This window comes from Psittacula echo (genome assembly GCF_963264785.1).
Source record: "Psittacula echo genome assembly, chromosome: 3".
Lineage (NCBI taxonomy): Eukaryota > Metazoa > Chordata > Aves > Psittaciformes > Psittacidae > Psittacula > Psittacula echo.
This window is the reverse complement of record NC_137736.1, coordinates 117,805,953-117,821,217: the sequence shown is the minus strand read 5'-3', so window position 1 is coordinate 117,821,217 and position 15,265 is coordinate 117,805,953. Positions and strand designations below refer to the sequence as shown.

The following is a 15,265-nucleotide window of genomic DNA, read 5'->3' as shown; positions in this document are numbered from 1 at the left end:
CAAGAATGCCACAGCCATGTCTCTCAGTAACCAACCTTTGTTTTTGCAGCAGTCGGCAGGACTTGGTGTCCTACCTATACTGCCATAGATGTTCAGTCCTATAGAAGTATCAGGTTTCTGTATCCGAGGTATTTTCATGTACATTCAGGAACAGACTGGTCCATTTTAAAGTAACAGCATTGTAAGTTTCAAACAGGTGTATTATAACAATAAGTGACACCTGAAAGGTTCTGAAATAAAGGATTTTCACAAGCTTAAAGAGACAGTGCTGCACTATCTTTCAAATGAGTTCAGGGGCCAGTGCAGGAGCATTGTCTGCAAAATATTTTCGTATTCCCCAAGTCATAGCTTTGTCTCATTTTCGTACCAAGAAATCACAAATCTTTATCTCCATGGGGATAGTGATAGCCCTTGCTGTCAGAAATGGGCTTTTGGCAGCCAAAATTTTCACTGTTTATAATTTCATTTCACTACTTATTAAAGTCAATAATGATGTATTATTCCCTTTGGATACTAACAGTGGATCTGCCACATAATCCCTTATCTTAACTCAAAAAAAAAGGACTTTGCAATGCTGTACAGTTCTGATCCAGCAGCTCTCTCCCTTTTCCTTCCCTGCACAGCAAGTTTGCACTGGAAGCACAACAGTTCAGCTGGGACAGTGATTTCCAAATTTGCCTGTCATGTACCAGCCAATCCTCAAAACACATTGTAGGCTGCCGGAAAGGCAGTGAGCTTCTACAGACGGCCTGTGATCCCTGGCCTCTGGACTATTTATCATGGCCTTCAAGACTGCTGTATGGGAACAGTTGCAACAGGCAGCTTGTCCTGGTCCAGCTGGAAAGCTGGAAGGGTTCCCACAGCTCCCGTTTGAGCCACTATGTGCTGATTTCCCATGGGTGATCCACAGGACGCAGGGTGGGGTTGTGCATCTCCAATCCATCATCCAGCCTGTAATAAAAATGTGTCCAGAGGTGCTGATTGGTGTAGCTACTGAAGAGGTGTAAGCCTTGATGCCTGTTACTTACATGGAGCTAAGAGATCTTGGTGGGAAGTAAAAAACTCCATGTTTTGCCTTTCTCTGCATTAGTTAATGCTTCAGCCTCTTCTACTGTTTTTAATTAAAGAAGCCACAAGAAATGTTTTGGTATTTAGGTAAACACACAGTCACACGCTGTGTTTTATCACATAGGACGTAAAGCAGACTTCTGAGGGTATGTTAATTAGATTACGTGTGTATAGTTTTGCTTTCATGAAGGCTAAAGACTAGGCCCACTAAAAGTTAGAAAAATGTGAATCTTTGATCAGTAGTTCTTGCACATGCGGATAAATACAGTACCTAAGAAAAAAGGTGCACAAAATACCAGCATAAATGTATTTGGGCTTGTTTAACAAGACAACATTAGCAGTATATTATGAATACAATGAAAGTATTATACTTCCTTTGTTACTAGAGTAGTTTCATGTCCAGTAAATATTCATGGCTTGCATGAGAAAGCCATTAAATATTGCAGATGTTTTCCAGAGATCTGATTCAATTATGACCCAGAAAGCTTGAGTTTGAACTAATTCACTCATTCTTGAAATATGTATCATACTTGGAGTGTTTTTCCCACTGGCAGATGTCACAGATATGCACAATTTATGCATGCCAGCTGTGCATAACTTACCTAGATTACCTTTGTGAGCAAACAGAGTTATCTAATGTGAAAATGCAGGCAGCCTGTAAAAGCAGGCAGTGAGTGAACTTGGGAGGTTCAGCAGCTCAGGTCTGGACAGATAAGTTCTAAAGTTCAGGTGCATCTATCTAAGTCTTTAAAATCGGTAAAATTGAACTGAAGAGTTTTACAATAACGGAGTTTCTCCAATTTCTGGCTCATCTGCTTGTGTGTGTATGAAAAATGCTGTAACAAACTGGGGTTTGTTTCAGTGTGGCTATAGCGGCTATGCAATTGCCACGACATCTCTCAGTGCCTGTGGAAAATAAAGGTAGGAGGACTGGAAGAAATGTATTCATAACAAATAGTTCTCATGACATTTTCGATTTTTAGAAGCAAAAATCTGTTCCATATTTTTATTTTTTTCATGATGTAAATTCTTTTGCTTTAAGGCAAAGATGAAGGGAAGAAGCAGGTCTTGTCAGAGCTACTTTGATGTAGTGTTGTTCGACGTTATAATCTTACAAAAGTGAGGTTACATTAATAAGTTTATAGGAGAGGGCTGGATGGAAATCATCTTGACAAATGTGAGTATATATTTACATCTGAGCTGGTCACTCCAGGCCCCATTTGCAGACAGTGGAAAGAATGAGGTATTTTTAATGATGTGATACATCTCTCCCTAGATGTCTAAAATCAGTCGGATGAATCATGCCCTAAAGTTAGATGAGATGAATTCCATTTCAAATGTTTAACATGGTTCTGGCTTAATAGTTTGAAAGAATTTTTCTAATAGACCCAGAAGTGTTCAGCGAAAGTGCAGACACTCACATCCATGTTATTTAATCAAGTGAATAGCAGTCTTGGACCAGTTTCTCATGAAACCAGGTAATTCCAACTTTTATGGAACCACTTCGAGCATTTTGTGAATGTTCTGACAAAACATTGTCATGTGTCATCACTGATTGCGATGATCTGCTATTGATACAGGACCTAATCTTCAGAGGTGGTTTGTGTCTTCAGCTCCACAGGGCACAAACTGCACTCTGCCTCTTAAAGAGTCCCGGGTGCTTTTCAGGATTGCACATCAGGAACCCAATTCTTATGTGTACAACACTGCTTTTCACATTTTCAGGAAGCAGACACATCCTAAGCCTTAAATTGTGCTGGCAAAGTGGTCAGGAAAACTGAAGACAAAAGTGCCTGTGCTTGGGACCAAAGATCTGCAGATAAATCTGACTGATCTGATTTGGCTATAGTCCTTTTAACACTGCACATGTGTAAGGAGAGATGTTTCTCCCTTAGAATATCACTCATTTTAAGGCCTGTGCACAATCTCGTATAAAACATGGGAGAACTGAAGCGTGAAGTGAGGGCATGACAGTACAGTCAGGGCGAGAGGGAATTGCTGTCTATCGCTTAATGGTCTCAAGGGAAGCTATGATCAAGGAATGGGTGGAAGAGGTCAAATGTCTCAGTTCTAAAACTGGGAGAGAACCTAATTCCCTAGGACATGCTGTGTGACAGAGTTTTTCAGGAACACTTCAGCTAACTGAAGCCTATGACTGACCTGTGCAGAAATAAGTTTGTGGTATCTGCACTGATATGTATACAGTAATCATTGCTTACAATACCTGGTCACCAGGCTCCAAATTGCAGCTCATGAGTTGACAGTCTTCCCTCCCCACTAAATTAGGTATTAGATTGTTTAAAATTAACAGTTTGGAGTTTGCTTTTCGTGTTTTCTGGGACACTGGCCTTGAGGAGTCATCTTTGAAGCTTGCTTCTGCAAGCAAGAGAAACAGACTCTTTGTTAAGTATTCATACAGATTCAGGAGAATGGGCCTAGAGAAGAACACCGAGTATCACAAGGTTCAAGTTACAATTCTTGAAGCACCCATTTTCAAAATATATTTGTAGTCCTGTAAGCGATCCTTCTTTGGAGGAACAGGAATGAAATGTCTCATTTCTTGCAAGGGAAAAGTGTTTTCTTCCTCAGTATACTCGTAGGAAAATTGTAATACTTCTACCTTCTTTTAGAGAATTAAACAGACGATGATCTGTCACAATCAAGTGAGTCTATTCCACCTTTTCTTGCCATGCACTGATTGATGCTACCTCGCGTGTCTCTGTGATACCTGGTAGAGAACAGCTTTATTAATACTGTGAGTTTCAAGGGAACGCCACGGATTGCCTGGATTTGCCTGCAGAAGAAGAAAAATATCAATTCAAATCTATGTTTCTTGAATCTCTTGTTGGATGGTAAATAGACTGCTCTTCAGAGTGGAAATGCGACATTAGGATAATTGCATTTAAACTCAGGCTATCAATCTTTGATGTGGGCAACGTAACCTTGAACAATTTCACAATTTTGCTCCACGTAGTTGTGAAATCAGCCTGAAAATGTGTGTTAGCTTAGGCAAGGCAATAATGCAGATTCTGCACTTACAGCCATGCAGGCAGGCATAAAGCATTTCTTCTCCCAAGTCTGAATATTTAAAAGAGTCTATGACAGCTATGAAATCCTGCTGCAGCAGGATGAATAAAAAGTTGATTTGCTTGTAGTTTACCAAAAGAACTTTTCTTGGTCTGCCCGAATAAGCAGTTCTGTAGTGTATCTGTCTCCACAGATGCACTAAATATGTTAGATCCTTTCCATATATTTTTTTGACTGTGGAGGGATAACTCTGAAGTGCAAATAAGAGTTAGAATCAGCTAAAAAAGCTGGCAGAGATGGATAACAAAGTAAGCTGCTGCTTTTTTTGCTGAATGTCGAAGATACAGGCATAGGTTAGGGGATGTGAAAATTTGTGGAGCCACATTTGGAAATCTCAGTGTCCCTTTCTGCTGCACACTAATGAATGGTGGGACTTTCGTCCAATAACTTGTCTGTCAGCTATGCAGAGGCTCACTTGAATTACAGCCTCAGAAAAGGCTGAAGTGTGTTCAGATTTGTACTCTGCATACAGCAGAATGATGTGTATTTGTCACATGACAGTAAATTAAAATAGTTAAAACCAAATAGAAAATACAGCCTATAGGATATTTAACCATCTGTTACAATTTCATAAATGTTACTTGCCACTGAATTCCAAAGAATGTTGGGAGGGGAGGCTGTTTAAAAAAAACCCCACCAAACTAAAGAAAACATCATATTCTTGGTTAAATTCTGCTGATCTTACATTTAAATGGAATATAGTTCTGCGGTGCAGAATCCTATTAAATGACATTTGTTTCTTGATTCTGTAAGGCTCAAAGTGTGACTGCATATTGCAGCTGTTACTCCTGTTAATGCTTCCTACTAAAGTGATTAATAAAGATTGCCATGCATCATTTTCTAAGAGTGCTACAGGCAGTACTGTAAATCGTTTACTGCATAGACCTCTCAAACAAATGTTTGACAAAGGAGGCGAGGATGTTAAAGATTAAATTGACTGTGCTGTACATCAAGCAAGACATTTACAGTCATTGCCATATTTGTAGTCAGCCCATGTCCACTTTGAAACCTAAAGTAGTAATTTTTCTTTTTCCAGAAAATACAGTGCCAGGTAATTTCAGCTATGCTTGCTATGAGTCTGCTTGGCTTGTACGAAAGTGTGAGAGCAATAAGATTCTTTCTTTCATTACTTTCGGAGGTATACTCTGTGACAGGTTGATTTCCTCCTTTATAAATTGTAAATAAAATACATATGCTCAAAACATAAAGTAGTTTTGAATACTGTAAGGGTCCTGCAATAAACAAGTACTGCCAATATTCAGAAAGTGATGGGTAGAAAGGTGCTGACTTTTCATTGTTAAAATCATCACCTGCATGTATTAAGTAAATGAATTTGATAAGCAAAACAAGAGATGCCTGTCCATTCCCAGCAACTGGCATTCACTGTCCAAGCTCTGGCTGCAAATCAACAGAAGCAAGGGCAGGAATACCTTCTTTCCTGCACTTAAAGGCTACTGTCATAGCAGCTGCACACAGATGTCCAACAAGATGGCCCGACATAGACCAAGTTCCTTATTGCAACCAAAAAAAGGCTGACTGTTATGGAACTCATCTATTCCTGAAAATTCATATATGAAGCTGCAATAGTTGTATTGTTTTTTGCATTACATATCAGTGTTTGCAGATCTTTTCAGATTAGAGCTCTCAGAACATATTAATTTAGACACTTTTAGAAGTTATATAGAAGTTATAGCCAAACCCTATGGAATGCAAGAAGTTCCTTTGATACTGACAAACTTTAAAGTAAGCCCTTAACATACTCAGCTTGATAGATGTTTAGAATTTAGGAGGTTTTGAAGAACCTTAATGTAATTGTGCCATGCAAATATTTTAAGAATATTTAAAACTCAGTATTCATCTATCCCTTCAGATTACTTCATTCTACTTACAGAAGTTAGTAGTAGTTCTGATTCACCTATTCTTGGGCAAAATTAGATTCCATAGTAATAAAAGATTTTTAGGAAAGAATTGACACGGGCATTCAAAATAATTTTACCCAAATTCTGCTAATTCCTAAATACAAAAGGACAGATGGTTTACCTTATTTATAATTATAAATTGCAACTGCCTATTTAGAATATTGAGCTGCTTCTTTCTTCAATTAGGTAATGCCAAGGAATACAGTCAACTTATTCTTGATTTTCAGAATTTGTTCACTTTCAGTTCTTAGCATCCAGAGCAAGTCATCCACTTGTTTCTTTTTTTTTTTTCCCTGGATATATGCAATTCCAGATACAGCAGGACTTGTGCAGTCACACACAGAGAAGGGAAGATAGGTTTTGGCAGCCTGGGCAAGATGCAAAATAGGATGTGAGACCTCAGAAATGTCAGGAGGAACATGGGAACAGGGCAAGTTTGCCTAAGCTGTACGATCAGGCTGGTAGTGTGTCCTGTGCAGTATGAGGATGAACAGCCCCACTTCTCATTCTGTAGCTCAGGAATGCCTTTTTCCTGTCTCCTAGGGAGCGTTACCTCCTTAAATTTGCTTCTCATAGATGTCCTGCGGCAAAAGGAGTACATAGCTTCAAGTAATTTTTTTTTCCTCATATCTCTAAATCCCCACCCAGGAGGCTTTGTGAGAAAATGAATGGCCCAAAAGCCACACCACCAATTAGAAGACACTTACTGCTCATAACAGTTGTTTTTTATAGTATGTTGCCATGGGGTTTAGGGCAGCCTTTGAAGAAGAACTGTATCAGTTTTGCTACATACTTATTCGAAGTATGTCTTTTCTGTGAAAATTGGGGTGGTTTTTTGTTATTATTATTAAGCCATTCTTTGCTTGTACTGAAGTGTGAGATCAATAAATGTCTTTCATTGCTCTTGTATTGCTGCAAATCGTGCTTTACACTGTGTATCCCTGACAGTATTTTAACTTTTTGCAGGAGGACTCTGCCCAGGGTCTAACGATCCCTGTCTGGAGAAGCCGTGCCCAGGGGACATGCAGTGTGTGGGGTATGAAGCTAACCGGAGACCCTTCATCTGTCAGTGCCCACCAGGGAAGCTTGGCGAATGTTCAGGTGCCTGTTACAGCAGTAAAGGGGGATATACTTGAACAACAAAGTGCTGCCGTTATCATTTTGTAGGTAGAGATGCCACTGAAGTCAACAGAAGATGCACTACTTAACCTTTCTCAGCACTGGCACTTGGTGTATCTGTTTATAAGCCCTGTGAAATACTTGTCTTTGTGGGGTTGTACGAAGACAGTGCTCCATTTTCCATTAGGAAATTCCCACTGACTTGGTTGAACCGCAGATCAATAAAACAGGCTGCTGAGAAAACAGGACTTTTCCTAGAGAGTGGTATGCCAGATGTTTTCCTGCCATGGGCAAAGCTCTATAATTAACTATTCTTCTTACTATTTAGATTACTGAAATTCCAATCTTCATTAATGAAAACATTATACCACCCCCAAAAGAAAGTTTGAGGATGTTTTAGTCCTCTGCAGCTGTGCGATTCCTGGAATATGGTCGAAAGCCAGTGAAATGGAGCTTTCTGTTGACTTCAGTGAATCCTTGGCTGCATGACAGAGGACATGTGCTATTTTCCTGATGAAAACACAGCAGATACTGAGCTGTATAACTGCGGTCCTGGCCCACACCTAACTTCATACCCTTAAGTCAACTGCCTGATGTAGACATATGGGTTGTCTGACTCCCTCTGTTATGAGGCGAATAGATGCCTCCATGGGTGTTAAAGGTGCTGAACACTTGGAGAAACCTCTCTTTTTATAAGTATGGAGAAACAGAACTTTCCTCCGTCCCATGACAAAATATTTCTTCAAAAGGTACAATATGTTTTTGTAGTAGGTGCCAGCTTTTTTCCCATCACGGTTGGGTTTTATTTATTTCTTCCTAGACGTTTTCATTAGCGCCATAAATTCTGCAATTAACTTAACAGCTGAGGAATTATTTCATATGTCGATAAAAGAACGTGTGTCTTTTGAAAATGGTTATTTCAGGCCACACTTCCCTTAGCTTTGCTGGGAATAGCTACATTAAATACCGGGTTTCTGAAAATAGCAAGAAAGAGGAATTCAAGTTGGCTCTCCGTCTGCGAACCCTGCAAAGCAATGGAATTATAATGTACACCAGAGCGAATCCCTGTATAATTCTGAAGGTAATTAAAATAACTTTTTTTTTCCCTCAGTTGTTTTTCTTGATTATGTATATTCTGCTGGTTGTTAATTTGGGGAATGCTGTTCTCATTTCAGCTGTAGATGAGAAAATGAACCCTAATCTGTTTCATGCTAACAGGGAAAATGAATGATTTCAACAATGGCAGCAACAACAATCAAAAAAGCAGATTTTTAGTAGTACTTTATTTGGAAAATGATCCATTGGGTGCTGTTCATTATAGAAACATGATGTTTGTCTTCATGCAGGAGCCAGTCTGCAGGAGATCTAAGATTTGGCCATTTGTATCATAGAATCATAGAATCCCAGAATCATAGAATCCATATGGTTTGGGTTGTAAGAGACCTTACAGATCATCTCATTGCAACTTTCTTGCAGCGGGCAGGGACACATTCTACTAGACCAGTGGTCCACTGACTATAGGTCCACTTAACCATATATTCAAAATGATGCCTGCTGAGATAGCTGTTCTTCCCCTGTGTCTGTGCCCGTGGTTACAGGATATACCCTCACTGTTATCAGACTGCTTAGAATGTGTCTCCTACTGAATGTGATGATTTCCACACACTGTGAATTAAGATTATTTGTTGAGAGAGGCATGGAGTAGCTGGAGATTGATACCTAATCAATATTTCATTGATAAGCTCTCCATGCATGTTTGTTCTTTGTTGGATTTCTGTGGAATGGTAAATATCTGCCGGATGGAAAGGGAGTGTGAGGCTCATCCAAGAGCCTGGATATATAGTATTTCTGCAAGAGCCTCTAAGGTACAAAATGAAGACATTGACTTTTGTAACTCAGCCATATCCTATAATTCAGCAGTGGGAGAAATGGCACAGAGCCTTTTGTGTCTGCATTTGCAATCTTCAGACTTCTTTTGGCTGAACGATTAAATAATGTTAAAATGGCTAGATGAGTTATTAATGGGCAAGAAATAATTTTATAGCTGTTAGACTGAAATATTTCATGAGCAAGAGTATTGTCATTCACCGGGGACACTCAGTGTTGTTCAGATCTGTACAAGACGATTAAGCTGTGCTTTGAAGCACATAGAAATGCACAGTTTGAACTTTTCAGTATACTTTCGTTGTTCAAAAAACCCAAAACAAAACTGCAGGTTTGAAGGCCTTCGAAGTCTTCATCATGGTTGCTCTTACCATATATCAGTAGGGAATGTCTGCAATTCTGAAGTTTTCAAAAGCTTCAGTTTGGAAAAAATACAAATGGCCCTGCTGGAAGGTGCCACTTGAAAACAATAGGAGTTGATCCAGAGGCAGACTGAAATGGAGTTAGAATGATGATAGAATTTATTTTGGTAGAGTTTAGTGTATAAAACTATCATGATTAAGAAGTACAGCAAGTCAGGTCACTGGCTGCTGGGTGGAAAACTCCATTTGAAGCTGGTAAATTTTACTGCCAAAAGAGAAAAAAACATGCTATTCAAAAAATACTTTAAGTAAAAGAGCTCCTCATTGCAGTCACCTGGGTTGAGTTTTGAGTTTTGGGGTAGGGGTTACATGTTTTCAGTCAGCGCTTCACAGAATCTTAACCATTTTGCTTTGAAAGATTCTAGTAGCTAAAAATAATACTTGAAGGAGCAGTGACAAGACTTGTGGCAACTCTGCTCAGATCTCAAAGGCCAACCTCCAGGTCGTGCTGTTTTGTTTCCTAGCTCCAAAGGATTTCCAGCTCTGAACCCATCTCAAGAGGCACTTAGTAGAGAGCTTCAGACTCACGTGTCCAACGAATGAGGTCCAGTGTGGTGAATGGATGCAAAGCCTCCGTTTTCTCGCATGCGTTGAGCAAGGAAAGACACAGGGAATTCCCTCCCTGAGCCTCACACTTGGCTGTTAGTTAGGGCAGGATTTCCTGTTGCAATGGGTATGTCCTTTCCCTAAGTCTGGCCCTTGGCTTCTACTTAAAGAAAAGTAAATCATTACATTCATCATGCTTTTTTGAAGAAATGACATCACTTAAAAGGTCAGGAATTGCTAGAGTTTTGTTTGTGAAGGTCATTTAGCAGAAAATTATCAGACTACAGTCTCACAAAAGTGCTCTATGGCAGATGAATGGCATTATGCTCAAGAGATATAGGTGGCCATAGCAGGTCTCTTTAGGGATGGCAGCTGATTCATGAACTGTACTTCAGGTATCCCTAACTCAGATGTTTTCAAGCAAGTTCCACTTAGGGTTTCTGAGCATGTGTTTTCTCATTTGTAAACCAGAAGTAGGGCTTTTTATTTTTTTAACCAGGTACGTATGTTGTGAGATAAGGAGGCACTTGGAATTGAGGCCATTAAATAGATTACTTAGAGGCCTATAAATGTGAAGTTGTTATCGTTTGAGCATTGCTTTCAATTAAATTAAACATGAGGAGAAGCTTTCCAAATACAGGATAAAGGATAGGATCCTGTGCTCTTTTGAGCACTCTGGCATCACTCCAGCAAAGCACTTAATCACTTGCTTAACTTCCTGTATTTGAAGGCAGTTGGAACTACTCATATACCTTAATTTTAAGCACATACTTAAGTATCTTCTGGATTAGCAGCACAGGGCCAAGTATCATCACTGAGCATCAAACAAAGGCAAAGGTGGAAGAAATTTAGACCCACCGTATAGCCTGAACCCATAGGAGGACAGGCAGAAAACACCACCACTATTGGGACATATTTTGGCATTGATTTCTTTGAAGCAAGTCTCTCCCATTGCAGTCTATTTAAAAATTAATGCTGCAATATGGTTTTCGGTGTTTTAAGCGACCAGCTTAATTTTGGGAGCTCATACATTTGTGATAACTCCAGGGATGGAAATATTTCGTAGTCATAACACGATGTCCTCCTTGGATGAATAATCAATTCCACAGAGCGAACCACTCGTCTACTACTTCACTGAAAGTGTACTAGCCACACTGTAGTGATACAATATAATAAGGGTGTTATTTATTCAGCTGTTTCAAATAAAGCAACTCTTCCATTGATTTTAAGAGGTTGGCCATTTTTTTTGTTGCTTGCTCTTGCTTTTAAGACAATTTAAGCAAAATGAGATTCAGGTTGATGGCCTTTTTTTCTATTTGAAAAGATTAGGTATGTCAAAAAACATTATCACCATTTCCTTTTTCCTGTATAGCATCTATCTGGGAAAAGTAAGATTTAACAACTCAAAGCATTACAAAGCTATTGCAGAAGAGAATTCCTTAATTAATTTCATTTCTTTTTCAAGGAATATAGTGGAGATTTTACTTTGATTTAGTGTGAGGTGTCCCTGCCCATGGCTGGGGGGTTGGAACTAGGTGATCTTAAGGTCCTTTCCAACCCTAACTATTCTATGATTCTATGATTTTTGAAATGTAGAGGATTAAAAATAGGTAAAGAAAGACTTTTCCATCATACCAGAAATGTAGCTGTTAAATGGTAAAAAGCAAGCATATGTTCCTCTGTCCAGGCAGTTAACATGAAACTTTGCATGGTTTAGTTAAGTGTATATCATACATTTTAATGCATTACTGCTGCATGGCTTATGCTGGGTAAGACTGAAGCTTGGATATGATCCCAGTTACAGCTGGAGTTGAAATGAGTAATATTTTAATTAAATACACCGTTTTACATAAACGAACCTGAAACGTAATTCGGCTAACGAAATATTTCCCCAGATAGATTAGTAGGCAGCATGCTGTATCCATGGTGTGGGACTGCAGATGGACTGTGTGAGCCAAAGGTGGTCTCAGAAGGACCATTTCATCATTTTATTACCTGTGTTGATACACAAATATGGATGCTGGCCAAACATCTTAGCCAGGCTAATATTCTAATATAATTTACAATATGTATTTGGCTCAATTTTTCTCATTGAATAGAAACTGTTGAAATGTAACAGATTGCATCAGCTTTTGGAGCCTTCTCCGTTCTTTGTACTTCTCTGCAGGTGAGGAACTTTGTGTCTGTAAGAGCATACATGCTTAGGTATGCATTGACCTCACTGTCCCAGTAGTTACAATGAGAGACAGTGTAGCCCAGAAAGCTCTGAGAGGTGGAAGCTTGGTGGGAATTTTCTGCTCCACTAGGATGAAGCAGCATCTCTGCGCTTTCATCTTGGTGCAGAAAGTGTCTGGCTGCATTGGTGAAGGGTTGCAGAGTTTGCATCTCTCTGCTGTGCGATGGAGTGACTCAACCTCTCTGCTGCGTTGCATCACATAGACGGAGAAAAAAGCAGTGCCACATGTTCAGTCCTGAACTAGGAGTCTGATGCTACCAGTCCTCAATCAAACCAGTCATCTCACTGAGGTTATTGTCCAGATAACTGCTGAGTCTGGACATTGACCATTCATTGGAATTCTATACTATTTGCTCAAATGTACATCATTTAGTAAGAGTTTAACTTGATGTTCAGCGTTTCTTGGTACCAACGTCCAGGCTATAGTCGAAGAGCCCCCTCTGAGGATTGAACAGTGTCCCTGACATCAAAGCAGTTATGAGTAATGACAGGGACACCCGGGATTAATCAAGGATCCAAGGTTGAATTCTCCTTCTTTAGGAAAAGAAACATTGTTTTGACCTGTTGAGTGGAGGAACCTTCTTCTCCCTGCCCAGCCAGGCTTGCTGCTAAGGAGGAAGGACAGCAGCCCTTTGCAGTACCGTCTTCTTGTCAGCATTTCCTGCCCTTCCTCTTCCTCCTAGAGGCACGGGGCCATCAGGGGCAAATATTTCCTCCCTGCCCCATTGCCGCGAGGCCTTTGACCATCTGATTAATGAAAGTACTTTTATGGTCCCATTGCTAGGGGTATCTGGGCATGTCACAGTCTTTAATGTATGTGTCCATAAAGCAGTGATTTGAGGTAGGGAAATGACGTTATCCTTCTTTTATTGATGGAGACCTGAAACTAATGACTTGTTTGAGATCTCAGAGGAAGAGTGCTGCAGAGTGTGGATTCCTATGCATATCTATCACATCTTAGGCTAGTACTGTAAGCGTCAGACCATCCTTTCAATCTTTAACTCCAGCCTGAGGTGGGGGTTACTAGTGCTTTTTTAATAAAAGGAAGGAAGCAAAGCCTTTCAGACAATATGTATTTACTGTGTATTGCAGATCATCTGCTGGTAAAAAGAAATAAAAGTGGGTGAGAAAGATGGATAAAACATATTTTGATGGCAAATCTTTTAGATCGTCATTTCCCATGCAAATGGTGTAATATTTATCCCAGGTTCTCATATGCAGTGTTGTATTTATAAAGATAATTGGAAAAGCATGTTCTGTGAGTAAGGGTAACACACATGCAGCAGTAGGTCCTTCAGGGTATAAGCACTCTTAGGGGAGGTATATGTATATTATACACAATCAGTACAGTAGTTTCTATAGGAAAAAGCCTTTTGAGTAAGAAGCAAGTTAACTGCTTATCTGATGATGGCTGCTTTTCAAAGTGTTATATGTTGGCATGTATTTTTCTAGAATAATGATTTGTATTCCTGCTGAGCCAAACCACACTTTCTGAGCAGCATCTTCAAGGTTTGTGGACTGTTTTGTTGCACAGGGAGAAAAGAAACTACTGCTCCATCTCTGGAGAGAAACCAGCTCAATTTGTCAGGACATCTTGTTTACCGAGATTCCTCCTGAGCCGATGCTTCAATAGCCCAATTTCAATCTACAGAAACAGTTTACAGCTGAGGGTAAACAATTTGGGTCTTGTAAGAGAAGATTTTCAAATGAAAAATAAGCCAGAGTTATATTCCTATACATCCATTAGCCATTTTTGATTGAGCTCTAGCAGTACCAAGCAACATCCATCCCTCTAACATGTAGGATTACAACCATAGATTTAATTTCTTCCCAGTTTCATTGCATCCTACAGGTCAAAGACTTGTAAATAGCCAGCTGTCCATAGCAGGGGCTAATTGTTGCTCTTCTGGCTTCGTGTATATCCCTCTAACACCCCTTATGCCATGTGTAGTAAGTAGGTAGCTGGCATTTATAAGGACCTTATCACATGCTTGGCATCTCTGTGTCCCCCGATCCAAGTGATTGCAGAGCAGTGTGGCTTACACCCCTCATGCTCAGTGTGACTTGGCTTGAGGTTATAGCCAGTCAAGAGACTGAGGCTTGGAAAGGAGAAGGAAGTGGAGAAGGAAGTCCAGAGATCATCAGAAGTCAAGATTTTACCCTTAACCTTTCTCCAGGTAGTTTTATGAACCTGCAAGGACAGTAAAATGCGAATAATGACACAACAGCACAGTCTGCTTCTGTAGATTAACATTTACCTTCAAGTTGAACATCATTTCAGAGACATGCCAAGGGATGTCTCTAGCTAACACAGTTTCAAATGGCTATTCATGCCAGAAGTGGTCAAAAAAGGCCAAAGAGAAATGGACACAATGCAGCCTTCTCACATTTGCATTAGCCATGCAAGTTTAGCAGGCCGCCAAAGCCCAGTGGAGGGGTTCTTGCATTGACAGCTATGGCAACTCTGCCCTGCTCGGGGAGAGCAGTAGGGTTGTGTACAATGTGTGCTGCAGGGAGGGATTAAAAAGGACACAGCCCCTGAACTTTTCAGGGGGATAAGTAATGGGACAGAACTGTCTCGAGATGGGGTTTGCAGAAATAAATACTTCCTAGAGCATGACATAAAGGTAAAATAATTGCAAGAGCTTTTGGAGAGCTTGAATCCAATTAATGTGTCATAAGAAATTATTTCCAGCCTTGTCAGCCATTTTAAACTTATCTGCCATCTGTTAGAGAACCTAAAATCTTTGAGAAAACTGCTAATCAGGAAAGCAGCACTTCATACCTATTCCCTCACTCTGTACTTTGCCTGTCCCAGCAGGCTAACACAGATTTTCCCTTTATGAAGACTACAGATGGGTGAGGGACAGGAGGGAGCATGAGAAATCCTAACATCATCCCTAAAGCCATCAACCCAGCATAAATATGAGGCAAGAAAGAAAAGTACAACCATCTTATATCATCTGTGAGATACACACAGAGCA

General features: G+C 39.9%; 1 protein-coding gene across 4 annotated transcripts in view; it reads left to right on the top strand.

Annotated features, from left to right (window-relative positions):
• Nucleotides 1-15,265, top strand: part of FAT3 (FAT atypical cadherin 3) — a gene marked incomplete at both ends in the record, with an annotated part of 320,523 nt that overhangs the window by 283,341 nt on the left and 21,917 nt on the right. For all 4 annotated transcript variants that reach the window (XM_080612353.1, XM_080612351.1, XM_080612352.1 and 1 more), the window contains 2 exons: nucleotides 7,041-7,175; nucleotides 8,117-8,274. In XM_080612353.1, the coding sequence (XP_080468479.1) occupies nucleotides 7,041-7,175; nucleotides 8,117-8,274 (293 nt within the window). The remainder of the gene's footprint in view (nucleotides 1-7,040; nucleotides 7,176-8,116; nucleotides 8,275-15,265) is intronic.